At 44.8% G+C, this 21,200-nt stretch overlaps 1 protein-coding gene across 2 annotated transcripts; it reads left to right on the forward strand.

Moving 5' to 3' along the window:
* The first annotated feature begins 231 nt into the window (after positions 1–231).
* DDX18 (DEAD-box helicase 18) lies at positions 232–17,032 on the forward strand. 2 transcript variants are annotated; one of them, XR_003683581.2, is made up of 15 exons: positions 232–402; positions 1,880–2,257; positions 4,732–4,872; positions 6,334–6,469; positions 6,826–6,926; positions 7,045–7,244; positions 7,339–7,453; positions 9,617–9,756; positions 10,509–10,670; positions 11,002–11,154; positions 11,802–11,915; positions 13,384–13,440; positions 14,102–14,279; positions 15,339–15,610; positions 16,821–17,032. XR_003683581.2 is itself a non-coding variant. In XM_024115015.3 (14 exons), exons 1-14 carry the CDS (start codon positions 318–320, stop codon positions 15,479–15,481), a joined length of 2,103 nt encoding a protein of 700 aa, XP_023970783.1. In that variant the 5' UTR covers positions 232–317; the 3' UTR covers positions 15,482–16,556. The 2 variants fall into 2 exon arrangements, 1 of the variants encoding a protein (XP_023970783.1); XM_024115015.3 differs by lacking the exon at positions 16,821–17,032 and having other exon boundaries at positions 15,339–16,556.
* Positions 17,033–21,200: the final 4,168 nt, after the last annotated feature.

The raw sequence follows: 21,200 nt of genomic DNA on the forward strand, positions 1-21,200 counted from the left end.
TCCAGAAGAACCTCAAACTACCAAATGTCCCCAGTGGTCGGCTGGCTCGCGCACAATGCGAAGGAACACAGTGCAGGGCCAGTCCTACGTTCCCCTAGAGGGCGCTGCAGAGAATCCGTTCTCCAAGGGTAAGACGGCGCACGCGCCCGGAAGCATTTCCGCTCCGGACCCACTTCCGCTCCGACGACCGCGAGCGCTCCTGTGACGTATTTCCGGCTGGCTGAACAGAGCTCGTGTGGGCGGAAAGGAAGTAACGTCACCGGGGAGAGCGGAGAAGCCGGGTTGTGGCGCCGCCGTGAAGGCGCTTCACCGACAACATGTTTCATCTACCGATGAAACTTTTACGCAAGAAGATCGAGAAGCGGAACCTCAGATTGCGACAGCGAAACCTAAAGCTCCAGGGTGAGATGCGCCGAGCTTCGCGGCGGCCTGGGTTGCGGAGGGAGCCAGCACGTGGGCCGTGGCGCTCTGCGGCGGCCGCGGGGCCGAGCGGCCGAGCGGCTCTGGTGGGGAGGCCCTGCGGCTCCGATGTAGCGCTGGCAGCGTCCCCGCAGAGCGCGCGTGCTTGCGGAGCGTGGAAAGGCAGCTCGGGGCGGTCTCCCGTCGGGCCCCGCGCAGATGCCGACTCTCCGCGTTGCCCCAGATCTGCCCTTTTTGAGCAGCAGTTTGTCCTTACAGAGTTCGGGCAGGAGGCCTCTAGAGTTCGTTTCCAGCCTGCCCCACTTCCACCCTCCCTTTCTGACTTCCTCACCACTTCTAGGGTCATCCCCAACCCCCATTTCCAGTCAGGCACGTGGGACTTTCTCACCTCCCCGCATCTTCCTTTCACATCAACTATCTCCTGTCTCTGTCGCTTCAGAACAAGCTAGGTGTCCTTCTTCACAGAACATTCCTGATACCCTTGCCTTCCCCTACTCACCTGCCCTCTGTTTCGACTCTTGAAGAACTTCATCATTTTCAGCTCCCAGAGTGTCTTTTTGCACATACCATACGCATGTGCGTAATCTCGTGCCCTGTCTTCCTGTCACCCCTAACTTTAGGTTATAAATTTCTTAAGAGCGTCTATGTATTTGCATCCTTAAAGACTTCCATGAAAAGCATTTTACCTGAATGTCACTTTTCTTTACCTACCTCATTTGCAGTCCTAACTTCCTGACAGTGGGTCAGACATCCTAAAGTTATGTTAACCTTTTTCGGTCCTGTATAATACGGAAGCCCCCTAGGGCAGTGTTGGAGGCATAATGCCTTACACTGGCTGGTTTTCTGCAGAGATTAGTTGATTGAAAGAAATCCTGGAGGAGAGAAGAGTTGTGTGGGTTTTAGGAATAATGTTTTTGAAGTTCCCTTATATTTCCATTTCCTATAGAATAACAAAGCGTTGCTAACTGCTTCTTAAAGGTAACAAAAGATGGTGCTTCTGTATATAAACAGATGCTTTTGTAAAGACGGTCTTAGGTATTTATATATGATAAATATCAAGACAAATAAGTGGTTACATCAACAGAATTTTCAATTCACTGATGTCTAGGAAAGTATATTTGTCGAATACCTAATATTAGAATGTATATTTTGTAAGTAACATTGGCCCCATCTGTTTATTTAACCTCACTGAAGTTTCCCTGTTCCAGACTTTCAACTCCTTATGGACAGAGATTGGTTTTTGAATTTAAAAAAATCAATGCAGCTTCCCCCTTTTTTTTTTAAATTTATTTGTCCTGCAGTAGAACACTGTAAAATTGGAAGTTGTCTTAATATACATGACAGGGAAGTAAAAACTAAATCATTTCAGTCCTGGAAGCCATGACATTTCTCATTTGGGATACCACTGTTTGTAAGTAAACCTCTCCTTTGTCACTATGTGTGTTCTGTTTTTAAACAGGGGCCTCAGCTGTGAACTTGTCAGAAACTCAAAATGGAGATGTGTCTGAAGGAACAGTGGGAGGTGGAAAAATTAAAAAGCCCCTAAAACAGTCTGTGAATGTGGGCTTGTCAGAAACCCAAAATGGAGACATCTCTGAAGAAGTAGTAGTAGGTGGAAAAGTTAAAAAATTCCTAAAACAGTCTATGAATGCAGGCTGGTCAGAAGCCCAAAATGGAGACTTACCTAAAGAAACAGTGGAAAATGTAAAAGTTAAAAAATCCTCCAAGAAATCTACCACACTGACCAGTGGGGAAGCAGCAATGCAGTCTCCCAATGCAGAATCAAAAAAGAAGAAGAAGAAGAAAAAGAGAAAAATAGTGGATGATGCTGGGCCTGGTATGTATTGTCTTTGAACTTAAGCTATTCAGGTTTTCAAGTTATCGTTCTGCTTTTCCTCTCTTCTTATATCCACATGACATGCAAGGCTCCTCTGTACTCACTGGCATACGAGAAACTAGCCTGGTAGCTAAAGCAAACTGTGGGGGGGGCGGCGGGGGGGGGTGCTGCAGTTTAACATTTCTCAAAATACTGCTCTTCTTTGGCAGTTAACTATCGGAGCTTTTTATGATAAACAGAACGTACTATGACATAGTATTGGGCTGGCCAAAAAGTTCATTCGGGTTTTTCCATAAGATGTTATGGAAAATACTTTAGGTTTACCTGTTTCCAAAGAGGACTGTGGAATTACTGACACTAAAGAAATCTGGGCTGGTAGTAGAATCTATCTTCTTGGGTCTTTATGTGTCAAGGCCTTTGCATTAGTGATTCTTTTCATTTACGTCTTTTTTTGCCCCATTCCTTTTTCCTACAATAAATTCCTACCTTTGAAAGGCAACTTAGTGATAATTTGGATATGCAAAGTGTATAAAATAGCAGTTAGGAAACTTCTGAATAAATGGAACGTTAATTTCCAAGTGAGTAGAATGGCCAGGGTTGGGGAGGCAGGGCTATTTTCTTTTGCAAGATTCTTGTATTGAATAAGCTTAGGTGAAAGAATAGGCATTTTAATTGAAATGTGAGCAAGCAGAGATTTCAAGACAGGATAGAACAGGTGTCAGCAAGCTATTCAGCCTTCTGCCTATTTTTGCAATTAAAGCTTAACTGGAACACTGAGATGCCCATTTTTTTACTTGGCCTTTGTGGTGATAGAGACCATATGGCCTGCAAAGCCTAAAATGTTTAGTCTGGCCCTTTATAGAAGTTTGCCAGCACTTGTGTTAGCATATCCTATTCATCTTTTGTCTGTTTTCCGAACATGCATGGCTGTCTTTTTTACTACCTACAGGCTATAATACATTTGTAAGTTATGATAAAATCGTTTAAACAAAAAGTGAAATAAGATAGAGAAAAGCATGAGGATTAGACATTACAGTTTTGATTTAAAGTGATTGTAATCCTATTCTAAAATGATTAGTGCCCTTAGGATTCTTGTTCTGAATATGCCTAAGGAAGTGATATTATTTCTTCTCTCAAGCATTGAATCACAGGGCTGGGAGTTTAAATCCTATTGGTAACCTTTAAGAACTGTTTTGAGGAAAACAGAAGTAATAAGCCTTGAAGACCAGCTGATAATATCCATGGCCTTTGAACGTGTGGGTCCTGCAGTGCTGACCATTTCCCAGAAGGGTGATAGTAAGGTCCAAGGAAGAGGCCGGTCCTGGGCTACAAAGAGTCCTGAGTTCTGGCTTAGGTCAATTCTGTTCTAACTAGCATCACTAACTGCCATAAACTTGTAAAAGCCCAGCATGGTAGTTAACCCATTTGGCCCAGAGTGGAACATTTAAGAGCATGATGGGAGGTAAGACTGGAAAGGTAGTTTAAGGGACTATGTTATGAAAGTTGTGGATGTAGAAATGAAAAGCCAGGAGGCCTTTCTTCTCCTCCCCTCACCACTTACAGTCAAGGAACAGGCCAGTTTCTATCACCCAGCGAAGCAGATTGTCGCTCTTGCTTTGTAGTCTGCCTCTAGTAACATGAAGAGCCTTTTGTGTTTCTGTTCCCCTTTAAAAAAAAATTAGCTTTTATAGAAAATTTATGTTTAATGGCATAGGAGGAAAAACCGGTGCTTGTTATAAGTTTTTTTAAAAAAACGTTAATGACTTGCCCTTGTTTTTTTTCTCAGTAAAGTTTATAGAACTGGGTGTGATTAACATACTTAAATTGTTTAGTTCAGCTTATAAAAAATTTTTTGCTCACTTAAGATGGTATAATATATAAGTAGTAAGTCAGACAAAGAAATATTATATATCACATATATGTGGAATCTGAAAAATAGTACAAATGAACTTACAAAACAGAAACAGACTCACAGACAGAAAACAATCTTATGGTTACCAAAGGGGAAGGGGGGTGGATAAATTGGGAGTATGGGGTTAACAGATGCATGCTACCATATATAAAACAAAGAACAAGGATTTATACTGTATAGCACAGGGAACTGTATTCAATATAATGAAAAAGAATTTTTTAAAAAGAATGTCAATATATACATATATGTATGTAGAACTGAATCACTTTGCTATATACCTGAAACCAACACAATATTGTAAATCAACTGTACTTCAGTAAAAGAATATGTATTAAGAAGCCTAAAAAATAGTTTGTTGGCAAATCTGTGTGTCCCACTGGGTTTTTTAATATAGCCAGATTTTTTAATTAGGAAAAAGAGATTCTTAGCAAATAAAAACTGAAAATATGTTAAGCTTTTGAAAATATGCCTTTTTGCATCACACATCTTTTATTGTGTGGTCTCATTTGGTATTCTTATTTTAAGAAAAAAATTTGTGGGGGGTTTGTCCTTTAATCCAAAGATTCCAAAAAAGCGAAAACTGAAGACCAAGGAGACTCTGAAGATGGTGCCCAGGCTCCTGAAGAAACAGAAAACAGTGTGGAGAAGCCAGACAATGAGGACGATGACAGCATGGTGCCCAGCCTGCCCCTGGGACTGACAGGTAGCTATCAATGTTTTCCACATAGATCTTCTGTAAAATGTCATGCCTCCTTGGATTATAGTATTTAAAGGTTCAGTTGTGGCTTTTAATTTACCTGGAAAAAATAAGTATTGACAAGAAATGGTTTTATATCTAACTATTGCTTTTTATCATCCACGTTGTGTGCCTTAGTTCTTGTTGTTTCTTTCTCTGTTTTTCCCTTTTCTTTATTTCTAACGCTGAATATTTTGACATGCACACGAATAGTTCTTGGGGTCCTCTGTTCCTTTGGTTTGTCACTTTCTAAAGCTCACTCCATGTTGTAGTAGGAAAATCATTGGCCCGGAAGTCTGGAGCCCAGAGGTTCGATACTGGCTCCATTACTAAAAGAGAAGGGTGAAATTAACATTATTGAGGGGCTTGTGCCAGAGTCACCTCCTTTAGCCTCTATTTCTTTACCTGTAAAGTCAAGCGTTTAGGCTAGAATCAGTTGCTCCTAACCAGAAATGTCTAACAGTTGCTTGGGTTGTTTGGTTTGGGTTTTTCGTTTATTAAAATAATTGAGGCCCAGCACCCAATCTCCATAATCAAAATTGCAAAGGTTATGGCAGTGGTTCTCAAACAGGGTAATTTTACCTCCCAGGTAGGGTGACCGGCTCATCCCAGTTTTCCCATTCGAAGTCCTGCATCCCTTAAACCTCTGTCCCAGGCAAAACTTGAGGGTTGGCCACCAGTATGTTTGGTTGTCAGAACTGGGGGCAGGCTACAGGCATCCGGTAGGTAGAGGTCAGTGATGCTGCAGGACATCCTATAATGCATAGGACAGCCTCTCACAACAAAAAATTATCCATTCCAAAATGTCAGTGGCGTCGAGGTTGCCAAAACTTGGGTTATAGCCAGGGCACGCGTGGGGCGGGGAGCTCCCGGGTGATGCTGATGCCTCCCTCTGCTGGAGAACCACAGTACACCTGATGTATGGGTGCAGTCTAACCATCTGTGGCTACATCCGACTCTTCTCAGTTGTCTTTTTGGAGTGAGAGTTACGATTTTGATTGATTTCATACTCAGTTTTTATTACACCGAATGTTTTCACTTTTTATTTCACATTTCTTAAACATTTCATTTCTCTCTGAACTCTCCCCCGGCCAACCACCCCCATCTCTCCCCTCTCCCCTTCCCGCCACCTTGGCGTTTTCATTTCATACAAGTCCCTTGACTGTACCATCTCTCCGTCTGTTATTTTGTTACAGTATAGGCTCTGGACTTTACATCACACAGCCATTAGCAGTGGAGAAACTTCAAAAGTATACGGTTTTTTTTATAGGAATGGTTGGGGTTTATTCTTTTCTTATTGGAAGAAGCTCTTCTAAGCTTGACACCAACCCAGTAATGTTTTCAACCAGCAAAACTAATTTAGGAAACTAGCAATATTAACGATTAAGAAAAGATAAGTTTGCTAATGATAAACTGTCTTCTCTTTAGGAGCTTTTGAGGATACTTCGTTTGATTCTCTGACTAATCTTGTCAATGAGAACACTCTGAAGGCAATAAAAGAAATGGGCTTTACAAACATGACTGAAATTCAGCATAAAAGTATCAGACCACTTCTGGAGGGCAGGTATGATTAACACTGAGGTTTGGGCATTAGTATCTCTATTTTTAGTGCTAGTAGTTTGGAAAGAAAATACCAGTATGTTCTATTGATCTTGCACTGTGTTGGGTAACATACCCAACCTTCGTTAAAGGCTCTAGCTTATTTACTGATGTTTGGAGAAGATTGTTCACTTCTGGTTTTAGCACAATTCTTATTTTTGAGTTAAGTATTTAACCCACATGACTGATTTCAGTGAGAGAGAAGGTGGGGACTTTTTTCGTGTTATGATCTAGCCTCAGTGCCTAAAACGTGTGATAGTACATGGTACTTGTTGAGTGAGTAGACTAAATGTCTCTCTCCTTTTCCTTTTTATTTTTTAGGGATCTTCTAGCAGCTGCAAAAACAGGCAGTGGCAAAACCCTGGCATTTCTCATTCCTGCAGTTGAACTCATTGTTAAGTTAAAGTTCATGCCCAGGAATGGTAAGTCTGTGGCCCCATCGTTTCTGCCAGTATCTCACTGGAAGTCTGTTGTAGCTGTTGGTGGACTCCTGGTGATAACTAGTTTGACTTTCACTGTATATCCTGTTTTGCTTTTTAGGAACAGGAGTCCTTATTCTCTCACCTACTAGGGAACTAGCCATGCAGACTTTTGGCGTCCTTAAGGAGCTGATGACACACCATGTTCACACATATGGGTTAATAATGGGTGGCAGTAACAGGTCTGCTGAAGCACAGAAGCTTGCCAATGGGATCAACGTCATTGTGGCCACACCAGGCCGCCTCCTGGACCATATGCAGGTGAGAGAACACGATTGTGTGGTCCCCGTCTTTTGTCTGTGTGAAACATAAACTTTGACGGCTCACAGTTTTTCTTTGTCCTTTGTCTTGTCAGAATACCCCAGGGTTTATGTATAAAAACCTACAGTGTCTGGTTATTGATGAGGCTGATCGTATCTTGGATGTTGGGTTTGAAGAAGAATTAAAGCAAATTATTAAACTTCTGCCAAGTAAGTAGGTAGCATCTGCGTGTGGTTTGCCGAGTAGCTGTTGGAAGTAGATGAGAGTTTTTCCTGTATGAAAACTACTAATGTCAGAATTTTAATTTAGCAAGTGCAGTGGTTGTGCCAGTCACCCTCAGATGTAGTTTGCAGCACAAGCATCACTCTCACTAGTGACTTAACGCAGTGGTTTTGCCCTTTGAGAGGCCGCCATGCAAGTTGAACAGTCTTAACATATGTCTCGTTCCCGTCCGTCCCCGCCACCCCATCTCACATCTCCTGGGTAGCCATCGACTTGCTGCTTTCTGTGTTATGTTTGAGTGGTCCATACCTTGGTTATAGTACTTGAAACATTGTAAACTGCTTATATCTATAAAAACACCATGGTTCAGTATATTATACGATTGGTTTTTTAATGCTTCATTGAGGTATAATTAACATAATAATCTACATATTTTAAATGTATGATTTGATACGTTTTTGTCCTGTTTACACCTCGAAACCATCACCACAGTCAATACCGTGAACATTTCCATAACCCTCAAAACTTTGTGCGCCTTTGTAATCCCTCCCTCTCACCGCCCCCTATTTCCAACAGCTGCCACGCACATCTCTCTCACAGGTGACTGTTGATCTGCTTTCTGTCACTGTAGATTGGTTTGCATTTTCCAGGGATTCATATGAATTCATATGCAGTGTAACTCTCTTTTTGTCTGGTTTCTTTTGCTCAGCAAATTCTTCTGTGATTCATCTGTGCCGTTACACGTATCAGTAGTTCTTTGCTTTATTCCTCAGTGGCGTTCTAGTGTATAAATATGCCACAACCTGTTTATCCATTTAACTATTGATGGACGACTGTGTTGTTAACTGTTTCGGTCTACTACAAATAAAGTTGCTGTGAACATCCATCTACAGCTCTTTTTGTGGGCATATATCTCCTTTTCTGTTGGGTGATTACCTAGGAATGGCGTGACTGGTGTATGTTTAACTTGTACCAATTTACATCCCCATCAGCAGTGTATGGAATTTCCAGTTCCTCCTGTTAAGTCTTGAAATTAGGTAGTGTTAACCCTCCAACTTTGTTCGTTTTCAAAATTGTTTTGGCTGGTCTTGTCCTTGGCATTTCTATAAGAATGTTAGAATCAGTTTGTTAATCTCTGGGGATCTTGGGATTGTACTGAATATTGATCATTGGTGGAAGACAATGTTGAGTCATTCAACACGTAAATGAGGTAGATCTTCGTTTATTAGCTCCCTAATTTCTCTCAGCAGTGTTTCAGAGTTCAGTGTACAGGTTTTTTCATATCTTTTGTGAGATAAAATTTTTCACTTAATTGTTTTCATGCCTGATTGAGCTGGCCAGAACCTCCAGTATAATCCTGAATAGAACTGGCAAGAGAAGACATCTTTGTCTTACCCCTGATCTTAGGTGGGAAAGCATTCCGTCTTTCACCGTTAAGTATGATGTTAGCTGTAGATGCTCTAGATCTGTATGCCCTGTACCAGACTAAGGGTGATCCCTTTTGTTCCTAGTTTGCTAAGATTTTTCTTAAATCAGTAATAAATGTTAAATTCTGACAGGTGTTTTTTCTGTGTCTGTTGAAATGATCAGATGTTTTTTCTTTAGTCTGTTAATATGGTAAATTATATTGGTTAATTTTCAACTGTTAACCAACCCTGCATTCCTAGAATAAACCCCACTTGGTCATGATGCATTATCCTTTATATATATTTCTGGATTCACTTTGCTAAAACTTTGTAAAAGGTATGAGTTGGGAAGTAAGCTCTCTTCAGTGTCCTGGAGAGTTTATGAAATATTGATAATATTTCTTTCTTAAGTGTTTGATAGACTTCACCAGCAGAGGCCATTGGGGCTGGAGTCTTCTTTACATGAAGATTTTAACTATAATTTCCTTAATAGATACAAGGCTATTCAGGTTTTCTATTTCTTCTTGAGCAAGCTTTAGCAGTTTCTTTTTCAAGGAAGCTGTCCATTTCATCTTAGTTATCAAATGTCTAGACATAAAGTTGTCCATGGTGTTCCTTTCTTACTATTTATAGCGATACCATGTCTCTCATTTCTGATAGTTCCACTGAGAGCGTTTTTAGTTGTGAAGCAATTCTAAAGGTTCCCTGAAGGATCTGGGTTATGTTTATGTGGGTGTGTTTCAGCCCGCAGACAGACCATGCTCTTTTCTGCCACACAAACTCGAAAAGTTGAAGACCTGGCAAGGATTTCTCTGAAAAAGGAGCCCTTGTATGTTGGTGTTGATGACGATAAAGCTCATGCAACCGTGGACGGTCTTGAGCAGGTACTTTTTGTCAATACCTTCAATTTTAAGGATCGTTGGTGTTTCCTTGCAAGTGTTTGGAGGATCGTCTAGAAAGCAAATGGGTTAATGAACTAAATACATCACTGCCAATTTTAGATGCGTAAAAAACATTTTGCTGTTTAATCATCTCTTGCGCTAAGATGTGAGGTGAGTTAGAAGGTGGAGAGGCTGGTTTCAGGCGCCTTGCTGTGGAAATGATGTGACAGAGATCCAGACTAGGTTGATTAAAAATAGAGCTGTAAGGTTGAGTCTTCTGATGAATGATATGTTTCCTGTAACACTTTAGCTTAAAAACCTTTCATTGGTTGTTTAGTTTTTAAAAATATATTCACCCAGCTTTGTTATCGTGTTTAGGACAGTGCGCTTAAGCTGTGGTTATTTGAGATCTTGCTGTTAAGGAACTTCTAAAGATGAATCATTGATACACTTTGAGGGTTCCAGTTAATAGAGGTATTGGTATATTATGATTACAAGAACTTAATAACCAGTAATTTCAGAAATATGGAAAGTATTTAGTATCCAGTGATTGTAGCCAATAAAAGGAATCAAGAGTTAAAATTAGTCTTATTTTAGGGATGCATTGTTATAATGAAGGCAGTAATTTTGCTGTAGGTGAGGCATAACAGTGTATATCCTGTACTAATCTGTGCTCTCCATCAAATTATATTAGTTCATGAAGCTGAAAATGTCCATTTGATTATTTTGTGTCTGTTCACTTGAACCTCTCCTAGGGATATGTTGTCTGTCCTTCCGAAAAGAGATTCCTCCTACTCTTTACATTCCTTAAGAAGAACCGGAAGAAGAAACTGATGGTTTTCTTTTCATCCTGTAAGTCCGTGAAATACCACTATGAGTTGCTGAACTACATCGATTTGCCTGTCTTGGCCATTCATGTAAGTGATTATAATGAATTTATTAAAAACAGGTTACACTTATCAAGTTATATAGATTGTGGGGATTGAGGTATTGCTCTCTCCTCCAAACATAGTTCTGAGTAGTTTGGGCAATAGTGGGTGACTGATCCTGTGTGAAGGGAGCTTTGCTGGGGGTGGAGGGGCGGGCACCAGAAAGGAGGAACGGATGCCATCCCTTGAGGAAATAGGACAGGTTATGAACTTGAAATAAAGCAGGGTAATAGTTCCACAGTTTGGGGATTCTACATCGAGACCTCCCACAAACAACTTCAAGTTTTCTGTTCCAATGGATGTTTTCTTTTGATTCTAGGGAAGGCAGAAACAAAATAAGCGTACGACCACGTTCTTCCAGTTCTGCAATGCAGATTCGGGGATCTTGTTGTGTACAGACGTGGCAGCTAGAGGGCTGGATATTCCTGAAGTGGACTGGATTGTTCAGTATGACCCTCCGGATGACCCCAAGGTTCCCTGAGAAATACCACATTCCAGAGAATATCCCTGTAGTGTGCAGTGACTGCAGTATTTCTCTGATGCTGCGAGTGTTTAGGGCTTTTGCAGGACCCAAAGAGGGTGTGTGCAAGGAGATCTGAGGGGTGTCAGTGGGACTTAAGTTAGGCATGTCCTGTGCTTGGAAGGATCTGTTAAGAGCAGTAGATGTCAGAAGGAAATAAAGTTTGCTTACAGAGATAGATACCAGTCTTTAGTATATGTAGTAAAATAAGTTTTACTGGGTATTTCAGCAAACAATAGATTATGTAGATTATCAGCCAGCATTTAAATATGTTTCCCAAAGCCCTTTTGAAATTGAAGCACACTTAATAGTCATTTGATTAGATCGTAGAATTAATGTGAATGTTCTGTCTAGCTTTCCTTGGCCCCGGGCATGGCTCTGTTACCTCTGTGGGGATGCTCCCTGCAGAAGGAATGGGGGACTAGCTTTGGGGAGCATGGTCACGGGCTGTGTGGCGCCCCTAGGTGGAGGTGGGCACCGTCTCACACTGACGTGCTGGCACACTGCCGTCCACTACCGTGCAAGTTCTGGACGAGCAGATCGCCACAGGTTGCCGTGGAAACCAGTGTATTACCTCAGGTTTTCTCTCTCCACCAAAGGAATATATTCATCGTGTGGGTAGAACAGCCAGAGGCCTGAACGGCAGAGGGCATGCCTTGCTCATTTTGCGCCCTGAAGAATTGGGTTTCCTTCGCTACTTGAAGCAGTCCAAGGTAAAGACCTTCACTTGGAAAACCTTAAGCTGGGGACAGATTCCTCTCGAGAGGAATTGGTTACCGGTGCACACGGCCTTAAGCACCATTTCTAGGTGTGTCCGAGGAGTCCTGCGTCGTCGCCATGCTGTTCGGACAGCTGTTACAGCAGTTTAGCAGATGAGATTTATGTGGGTCGCCCCCAGGAAATGTGAGCAGAAAACTATCCTCGAGGCCCCGTTCTTGAGCTCTGTGTCGCGCAGGGTGCCTCCCTGTCCCCAGTCTCCGCTCTCGTCCGCCCAGTCCTGTTTGAAACCTCCTCCACTCCTCGTGAGTGAGCTCCCTCACACCGGCCTTCTCTGCTCCCCTGCTGCCGCCCTCCTCCACGTGTCTTCACCCTGGTGTCTGCACCTCGCCCGAGGCCAAGGGAACCCATTCCTTCCTACCTCTTCCTCCTTCGGGCCCTTGTCCGTTGACTCAGTCCCTCCCTGGCAGTTAGCTCTTTACCATCTCAAGTCTCTGACCAAAAAAATAACTTCAACCCTAAACCCGCTCTCCTATCACTAGGTCCAGCATGGCTACTGCCCGTCGCCTTTCCTCAGTCTGCCGTTTTGAAAAGTGGGTTATATTTCAGCTCCTCTGATTTTGGTCTCCAGTCCGCCCTAATCTGGCTTTGGCCTCTCTGTTCCCAGGTCGTGAGAATGCTTGTCGGGCCTTGTCTTGCCTAACATTTGCCTCTTCACTGGCACAGTGTCGCCTGGTGGATTTTCCTCCCCCCACTGCCCCCATCGTGGAGCAGTTCCTAGGGATTGCCATCAGCACTTGCACTTTTTCTCCAGATGCCTGTTTCCTGGCTCTCAGATAGCCTCTGCTCCCGCTAGCTGCCGTCTTCTCTGGGAGGCCCTGCCCTCCTTCATGTCCCCCCAGCACGGGTGCTCATCAAGTTGTCTCCTCACTTACCTGTCTCCCCCCAAGGCTGCAGGGTCCCTGACGGCAGGGCCCGTGACTCGGGCAGCTGTTCTTTTCCCCCAGCATTTAGCACCGGTCTCGCACTTTCCCAGTCATCTAATAAGTTAGAACTGGTAAGAAGTATCCTTCCTGTAGGAGTTTGTGATCATTGTGACCTAGTGTCACAAACCCCAGTCACAGGGCAGTGTGGTGTTGGAGAGAAGGGCTAGTGGTTCTTCAGCTAGAAGCTTCAGGCTGCTTCACGTTGCATCCACAGAGATCTTTATTTAGAGAAAAGGGCTTCAGTGATTTATTGCCCCTGCCAGTTTCTCGCCTTTTCTTTCAAGAGGATTCCATAGCATGATTGATGTGCAGTTAGCAGAGGGAAGGTAAGCCTTTCCCGTTGGCATTGGGAGACAAGAGGGAGCAGATGTCTGGCCCATGGGATTCCACAGGCCTGTTCCCCTTTCATCTCTTCAGCGCCCGATGAGCTGCATCAGAGCCATCCTGGTTTACTAATCGGCGTGCTTTTGTTTCCTAGGTTCCGTTAAGTGAATTTGAGTTTTCCTGGTCCAAAATTTCTGACATTCAGTCTCAGGTATGCAGGGGAGAGGGGGAGGAAGGGTCATCCCAGCACCACCTTTCTAGTGTCTCATTGACAGTCATTGTACTCCGAGTCTCCCTTTTCCTGAAGTGAGAAGTTTGGACTGAGTGATTGTTTCGGTGTCTTGTTGTGCTGGTGACCACATTCCAGAGCTCTCTGCCTTGTTTCAGTCCGTATCTTTATTTATTTATTTATATATTTTGGCTGCGTTGGGTCCTCGTTTCTGTGCGAGGGCTTTCTCTGGTTGCAGCAAGCGGAGGCCACTCTTCATCACAGTGCGCGGGCCTCTCACTATCGCGGCCTCTCTTGCTGCGGAGCACAGGCTCCAGACGCGCAGGCTCAGTAGTTGTGGCTCACGGGCCCAGTTGCTCCGCGGCACATGGGATCTTCCCAGACCAGGGCTCGTACCCGTGTCCCCTCATGGGATCTTCCCAGACCAGGGCTCGAACCCGTGTCCCCTGCATTGGCAGGCGGATTCTTACCCACCGCGCCACCAGGGAAGCCCCAGTCCGTATTTTACAAGAATTTTGTCATTATTCTTAACTGCAGCCTGATTTTACAGATATTACAAAGCTTGGAGCAAGTGTATTGGAACAAATGTTTTATATGACATGCTTTTTTATTTCATTAAAAGCAATATTTCTTTCTGTTTCAGCTTGAAAAGCTGATTGAAAAGAACTACTTCCTTCATAAATCAGCCCAGGAAGCGTATAAGTCATACATTCGAGCGTATGATTCCCATTCGCTGAAACAGATCTATAATGTTAATAACTTAAACTTGCCTCAGGTTGCTCTGTCATTTGGTTTCAAGGTGCCTCCTTTTGTTGATTTGAGTATCCTTTTCTTTGTGGTTATGAATTCGTCCAGGCGCTAAGGGACAGAAGCTTGACCGGGGGCCTTGGGGCTTAGCACTTGGGTTGGTGTGTCTGCTCTGGCTGAGGCCTGCAGGGCCCAGGCCTTCAAGCTGGTCACTGACCTCTTGTCAGTGCTCACATGGGGTGGGCAGGGGTTAATTGTCAGGGTGGAGACTACACAAGCGAGACAGTTCATGGCTTTAGAAAAGACAGTGGAATGTGAGTGGCAGGCAGAGCAGGGGGAGTTGTACGTTCCGGGGAGAAGCTCAGAGGGGCAGGGCTCGGCGGTGTGTGGCTTCACTATATAGGGTACCCAGAGGAGCGGGATACCTTGAAGAAGCTGAAGACAAGATGGAACCTCTCCGAGGGCTTTTATCCTCTCAGTCGTTGAAGCATTTCATGCAAGGAAATTGCAAGACCGGTGAAAGAAAATAACCTAAGTGCTACTCAAGATAAAAGGCAAAGGGAACACGTCCAGTTGCTTCTGTTATGATATGTAATATATGTTTTATTACACATTTTCAACAGAAGAAACAGCCAGCTGGAGTGAGGCCTGCTCGTTAACACTGTGGTAGTAACTCCCAAGGGGACTTGGAGGACCACAGTTTGGGTGGCCGTCCGCATCGTGAGCATCGAGTGAGTGTCTGCTGTTGTGAACACATGTTGAGTCCCCATGTGACAGGAAGAGCAACTCCACTCGGTCAGGCACCTCTGAATCAGCTCCCAACAGAGGTGAAAGGCATTTTGTTTTGACACTGGGAGTATTTCTTAATGTGTTCCTACACACTTACCGATTTACCTCTTCGGCTTCATTGCGTGGAAAAATAATACAAGTATTACACTGGGCTTAAAAATCTATCCTGCTAGTTTTAGTCCACAGTTACGTGGCCACTCCTGATTGTCTGGAATGTTCGTGTGTGTTCGTGGCCTGGGGAGGGGTGGCGGGGCCCCTGGGGTACAGCTGGCTGGTTCTTCTGCAGACGGTAGACTGGAGTCCTTGTCTTTGTGTTGCTTGATTTCCTTAACGTCCCCCTTTAGACGTGAACAGCAACGACGGCAAACTTAGAAAAAGGGGCGGCGGCGGTGGCTTCGGCTACCAGAAAGCCAGAAAAGTCGAGAAGTCCAAGATCTTCAAGCACATAAGCAAGAAACCATCTGACGGCAGGCAGTTCTCTCACTGAAGACACACCTTTGTCCTGAAATGGATTTTTTTTTTCTTGCTCTAACAAAAGAATTGTTGTTGCCGTAGGATTTGGGACTCGCCTAACAAGACTATGAATTGACTTGAGGCGCTGGCACTGATATTTCCAGTGGGTCTCCTCTTTGGGGATGTAAAACAGTTCAGTATTTCTTGATTGGCCAAGGACAAAGCAAGGGATCTTCTTAGTCTTTGTGATGATAGAATGTTTTTAAGTTGAAATCTTTTTTTCCCCAAACTGGTTACTGTTCTAGTGTAATTCTTTTGGTACCTTTCCTTCCTGGTGTCTGAAGATTTGTATGGCTTAGGGTGCTGTGTCAGCCTGCCAGACAGGGCAGGTGACACTGGACAGCTGAAATTATCTCAGTTTATTTTTTTGGTTTTGGTTGTTTCTTGGACCTTTAGTTGTTTCTTGGACCTTACTTCAGTAGTTTTCTGACCCCTCCTGAAAATGCTGCCACGTAAAAGGGCGCAGGGGCTTTGGGAAGTACCTGAGAAGCACCTCCAGTTAAAGGTGGCACTGTTTTTTTTACATGTTGGATTTTAAAACAATGATCCTTTCTCCATTTTACTTTTTTAAGAGGAAGAAATACGGGTTGTCATTGTTATTTGAGTAAAGTGCTCCAGCAGTCCTGACATGGAGGGTAGGTTGGGGATGAGATCTGAGAGTTTTGAGCCTCATTTACAGGTGTAATACTCTGCTGTTCTCCATTTGGTAACTTAGCAGACTTTTTTTTTTTTAAGGCACAGAGAATGGTGACACTCCTGAGTCAAACTTGTTTGTTTGAAGTGGTTTGGATTTTGGTGAGCCCTTCCAACTCTTCATAGTACTTAGAAGGCAAAGCATCTTTTTGAGAAAAATTGCCTCTTCCAGATCCATGAAACAAAAGTAGATTTATGGTGAAAACTGAAAATGAACACACATCAGAATGAGCAACAAAGTCAGTGATTTAGTCAGATGGGGTTTTTTGTTGTAGGAACTTTTGATTTCTGGTGTGTTTTATGTTTTATTTCTAGTGTTTTATAACTACAGAATGGTTATTACATTTTGTAGTTATTTAAAACCAAAGTGGCTAGCATCATTTTGCTGTTGTACCAGTTCATATTCATAGATTCCTATTAAATATAAGTATCAAATGTAGAAGAAACAGTCTGGTAAACAGCACTGCAGTAGGAAAAGGAAAGAGTGATATACTGTTCCACACCTGGGCTCGACCACTGTCCCCCTAGCTAGACATGTCCTTGGTTTCAGACCTTGATTGCTGGACTTCTGGCATTTAATAACTGTTTCTCTTTCCAGTAACTATTCTTTTTTGTTTCAGAAATAATCATGTTTCAGAAAGTACACAGAAGCAAAGAGAAGAATATTTAATCACTGAACAGAAGTAAATACTGCCAATATTTTGATACATAACCCTCCAGTGTTTTGTATACATTTTAATTTTTTTTTAATCAAAGGTGAAGTAAGTCATCCTTACCCACTATTTGTAACCATCTTGTTTCATAACATTATTTTCCTGTGTCATTAAATAATTACATCAACTTTGTCTCTCATTTATTACTATGCTTTAACCTTGCCTGGTCTGCCTGGATTTGAGTTCTGGATGCCTGCATGTCCCACACTGGCTCTCCTTCTCTCAGTGTATCTAGTGCCTGTTTTGTCATTTGTGCAAAAAGTATATAAACAGAAGGTTGGAAAGATTGTTCTTACTGTGATGACGGCTTGCTTCAGGACTTGCTGGGAGTCCTATGTGAAATTCTCCTGGCAGGCCGGTCCAGCCTAGGGACATCCAGACAACCAGACTTGACCAACCTGGCCAGGATTCAAATGTGAGGGAGCGGTCACTAAAATCAGATAACAAGGTCAGTGCAGCACCGTCTGCACAAAGAGAAGGCCTCCTTAGGTTCCTGTGCTAAGAACACAGCTGCTGGTGGCATGTGTGCGGCCACTAACTTGACAAATGGGATTAAGTGGCTTCAGCCAGGAAGGCCAGGCAGCGTGGACTGGAAGCCAAGGAGATCACTGCCAGCAAGTAGAGACCTTTGGGTCCTCTGGGGTGCAGGTGTGTCATTGCTATTTCTAAATTTATTTTGGTCTTAGCTGCCCAGGTTAAAGCTGAATTTGGGATATCCAAAAAAGGATTTTGTTTATTCAAAAATATGTAGTGGTGGGACTTCCCTGGTGGTGCAGTGGTTAAGAATCCACCTGCCAATGCGGGGGACGTGGGTTCGAGCCCTGGCCGGGAAGATCCCACATGCCACGGAGCAGCTAAGCCCGTTCGCCAGAACTACTGAGCCCGCGCGCCTAGAGTCCGTGCTCCACAACAAGAGAAGCCACTGCAGTGAGAAGCCCGCGCACCGCAAAGAAGAGTAGCCCCCGCCCTCCGCAACTAGAGAAAGTCCGCGTGCAGCAACGAAGACCCAACACAGCCAAAAATAAGTTTATATTTAAAAAAATCATAGTGGTTACAAATGAGTGCTCTGGAACCAGAATACCTAAATTCAAATTCCAGCTCTGCCTGTTTTCTGGGCCTGTTAAATGAGTAGAACAAAGAAAGTAATAAAACCTACTTTGTAAGGTGGTAAGAATTGAATGCACGAACGTGTAAGGTGCTAGGATAGTACGAAGTGCCTGGTAGCTGTCTTTATTAATACCTAAATCCTACACAAAAGGCCTGCTGCCCAACGGAATCAGGTACAAGGACTCACTGAAAAACCTGAGCTATCTTGGGCCTTTTGGAGAACAGGCCAAGGATTTCTGACAGTCCAGGTCCCCTGGAATTCTGATCAGACCCAGGTTTTGGGAAGTGCTCCAATCCTGCAGTACCTTCCTAAGGCAACTGTCAAGTTGATTCATGCAGTTTTCAAGGCTGATTTGTATTGGGTGTTTGGTGGAGGGAACAGTGACTTTGGATAATGCTAAATATTCATGAATCAAGAGCCTGCTAGGTGCCAGGAATTGCAGAGGACACAGATGCATGTGGCTGAGCTCCTCTTAGGAGCCTGGTAGGTCTAGAGGAGAAAGGTGTCATAAGCAATTGTAATATTGTTTTCCAAGTCATGTGACATGCAGATATACAGAGAAATGTCCCAGCTATTTCTAAGCCTGGAAATTCTGCATCCTTGGGTTCAGGTGGACTTCAGCTGATAAAGAGCTATTGGAACCTTCTCTACCTATGGAAGACAGGCTTCTGTTCTGGGAAGTGAGTTCCCAAATGCCACACAAGAAATGTGCCACACAAGAAACCCCGAGATTTTTTTTTTTTTAAGATTTTTCTTGCCCATGCCCAGATTGCCCATATAGACCTTTAGCAGGACAGAGGAATCTGGATGATTCTCAGCACAGCTAGGTGTGGGAACATCCAGTCTAGAGTACAAACACAGGCAGTCTCTTGCTAAACAGTGTGATGTTCTCATCCTGTAAAGTAAAACTGCCAGACACAGGAAATGGCGTTAGTGTGTTTAGCCGTCCTGGCCACAAGGCAGGGTGGCCAGAGGAGACACCTAAGACTCAGGCTTTCCAGCAAGAAACAGCGGTGCCTTTGTTTGAAATGCCTTACGTGGGAAAGCACAGTGCAGGACAGCACAACCACCTTGGCCCCCATTCCTGCCCCAACCAGCCAAAGCCTCGAGATCCGCCAGCAGTGCTCCATTCAACTGGGATCCAGCTGGTTGGTGTTAGCACAGGAGATGTCATTAAGAAAGCCATTCTCCCCTCTAGGACTCGGCATCTCATCTGTAATTTAAGGCAGGGCGAGGGGAGGGGATGCAAACCAATTTTAACTAGATGCCCGCTGTAGTGGACATTTTTGGTTTGTGGGGCTGCCCAGCATCTAATCTCCTTCCCGGGTTCAGAGACCGAGCCAGGTAAATCCTGGTGTGTGCTTCCCACTGGAAAGCAGAAAGCCGTCCCCTGTAGTCAGAAGGGCTGTGACCTAGGCGTAACCTGAAGGCATCAGAATGCTGACTCTTCCAGAGGCAGCTGCGTCAGGGGCGTGGCCCTAGCTGTGGCGTCCAGGCAGCAGCAGGACTTAGCGCCAGGCTCGCTGTGGGACGTGACTTTGCCTGTGGTCCTGCCCATTATCGACCTGCCCCTAGTTCTGCCCCTTCTCCAAGCCGGGGTCTCCAGCCATCCACTGTCATTCCAATTAATTCCTTTCAGCTTAAATCATTGAGCGGCTCTTCGTTGCTTATAAGAAAGAACCTAAAGGAATAACCTCTAAGGCCCCTGCAAACACTCAGTGACTCTCAGATTTGGTTTCTCTCTCTCCCTCTGTTGGGAGAGGGCAGGAAGTCCAGGTTGCTTCCCACCATCCAGGCTCTCCCCGCGCAGACTCCTGCCTCCTACACAGGGAAAATGGCTGACGTGGAGCAAAGCCAGGACTGGAAACATGCAAACATCCTTGAGGCAAGGATGCATCAAAGGAGGAACAAGCGGCAAGTTCACCACCTCCAGGGAAAGATCATGGAGTACTGCTCTGGATCTGGGGGCCCGCGGGGCGGGAGAACGTGGGGCCTTCGCATTTCTCTGAGCCTCGTGTGGAGCACTGACGCTGGGAACGGACCGGGCTGCCCTCATCGAACCTTCCAGGGCCGCAGCTTCTGGAGTCACAACCTGTGTGAATCCCAACTCCACCACTAACCGTGAGGCTTTGAACAGCGACTTCCCTCTCTGTGCCTCCGTTTCCTCATCCACAGAAAGGGAGGAAGTCACGGCACCTGCAAGATTAAACGCAGTAGAGCAAGGGAAAACTTCAGCTCCGAATGGAGCCGAGTCAGCTCTTGGAAATGACAGCTATTGAAGCTACTGCCGCGAACGTCAGAAAAGGGATAGGGTGGGTCAGAAACAAAACAGTGTTTTCTCGGACTTACCTGCTTTCTCACACCCTCTCCCCACCATCAAAACGTCACGGTTTCAGACGTAGGCCAATAAAGCCCGGGAGGTGTCGTACGCTTTCTGTGATTCCGCATCTCGCCCGCAGGGGGCGTGGCAGCCGAGCGGGAGCGACCGGCGTCTGCGGCTGCGTCTGCGCTCCCGCGGCCCCTCTGCGCAGAATCCGGGGGTTGATTGGTCTTCCTTTTGTTGGCAGAGGAGGGCCCTAGGGGGCGCCTTCCCACGACACCAGGCTAGAGGAAAGGGGGCGGGGCGAGTAGGGGGAAAGCAGGGGTGCCCGCTCGCCACGCTCCGTCCTGCTCAGGGCTGGCGCGGGTGTCCCCAGATGCAGACGGGACACAGAGCCCCTGAGCCCTGACAGAGCGGGCGGTGCTGGCCGAGGGCTCGGGAGGCGTGCCTCGTAGCCTTGATGCTCCGGTCAATAGGGCTACCAGGGCGGCTGTGATAGAGGAAACATTTTAAAGGTCAGAAACCACACGGGCCTCAACTTTGTTCAGATAACGTGTATTTGAGCATCTACTAAGGGTAGAACCCCAGGAGTGTAGGGGCGGTTCTGATGCCATTCTAGGAAGCTTACTGTGAGAGGGATATGACATAAATACAGGGACAATATACTATACAGAGAAAATAACCATCTCCAAGGGTTAAATGATAGCAGCTTTGGGAAGGTGTGACGTCAGAGTGGAGTCTTGCAGGAGGCTTTACCTGGAGCAAAGGGGGTGACGGAAGGGAGGAACCAGGTGTCCAGGCAACGATGTGAACAGCCTGAGCAAAGGCAAAAATGAAGCAGCTTTGGGTAAAACAAGAA

Source organism: Physeter macrocephalus, chromosome 2, assembly GCF_002837175.3.
Source record: "Physeter macrocephalus isolate SW-GA chromosome 2, ASM283717v5, whole genome shotgun sequence".
NCBI classification, from domain to species: domain Eukaryota; kingdom Metazoa; phylum Chordata; class Mammalia; order Artiodactyla; family Physeteridae; genus Physeter; species Physeter macrocephalus.

Bases quoted from the DNA above. Each gene is read 5' to 3' on its own strand.
- DDX18 (XM_024115015.3), top strand. From the start codon at position 318: ATGTTTCATCTACCGATGAAACTTTTACGCAAGAAGATCGAGAAGCGG. The intron at 2,258-4,731 runs GTATGTATTGTC...TTTAATCCAAAG, and splicing joins AGTGGATGATGCTGGGCCTG to ATTCCAAAAAAGCGAAAACT. The intron at 9,757-10,508 runs GTACTTTTTGTC...AACCTCTCCTAG, and splicing joins CCGTGGACGGTCTTGAGCAG to GGATATGTTGTCTGTCCTTC.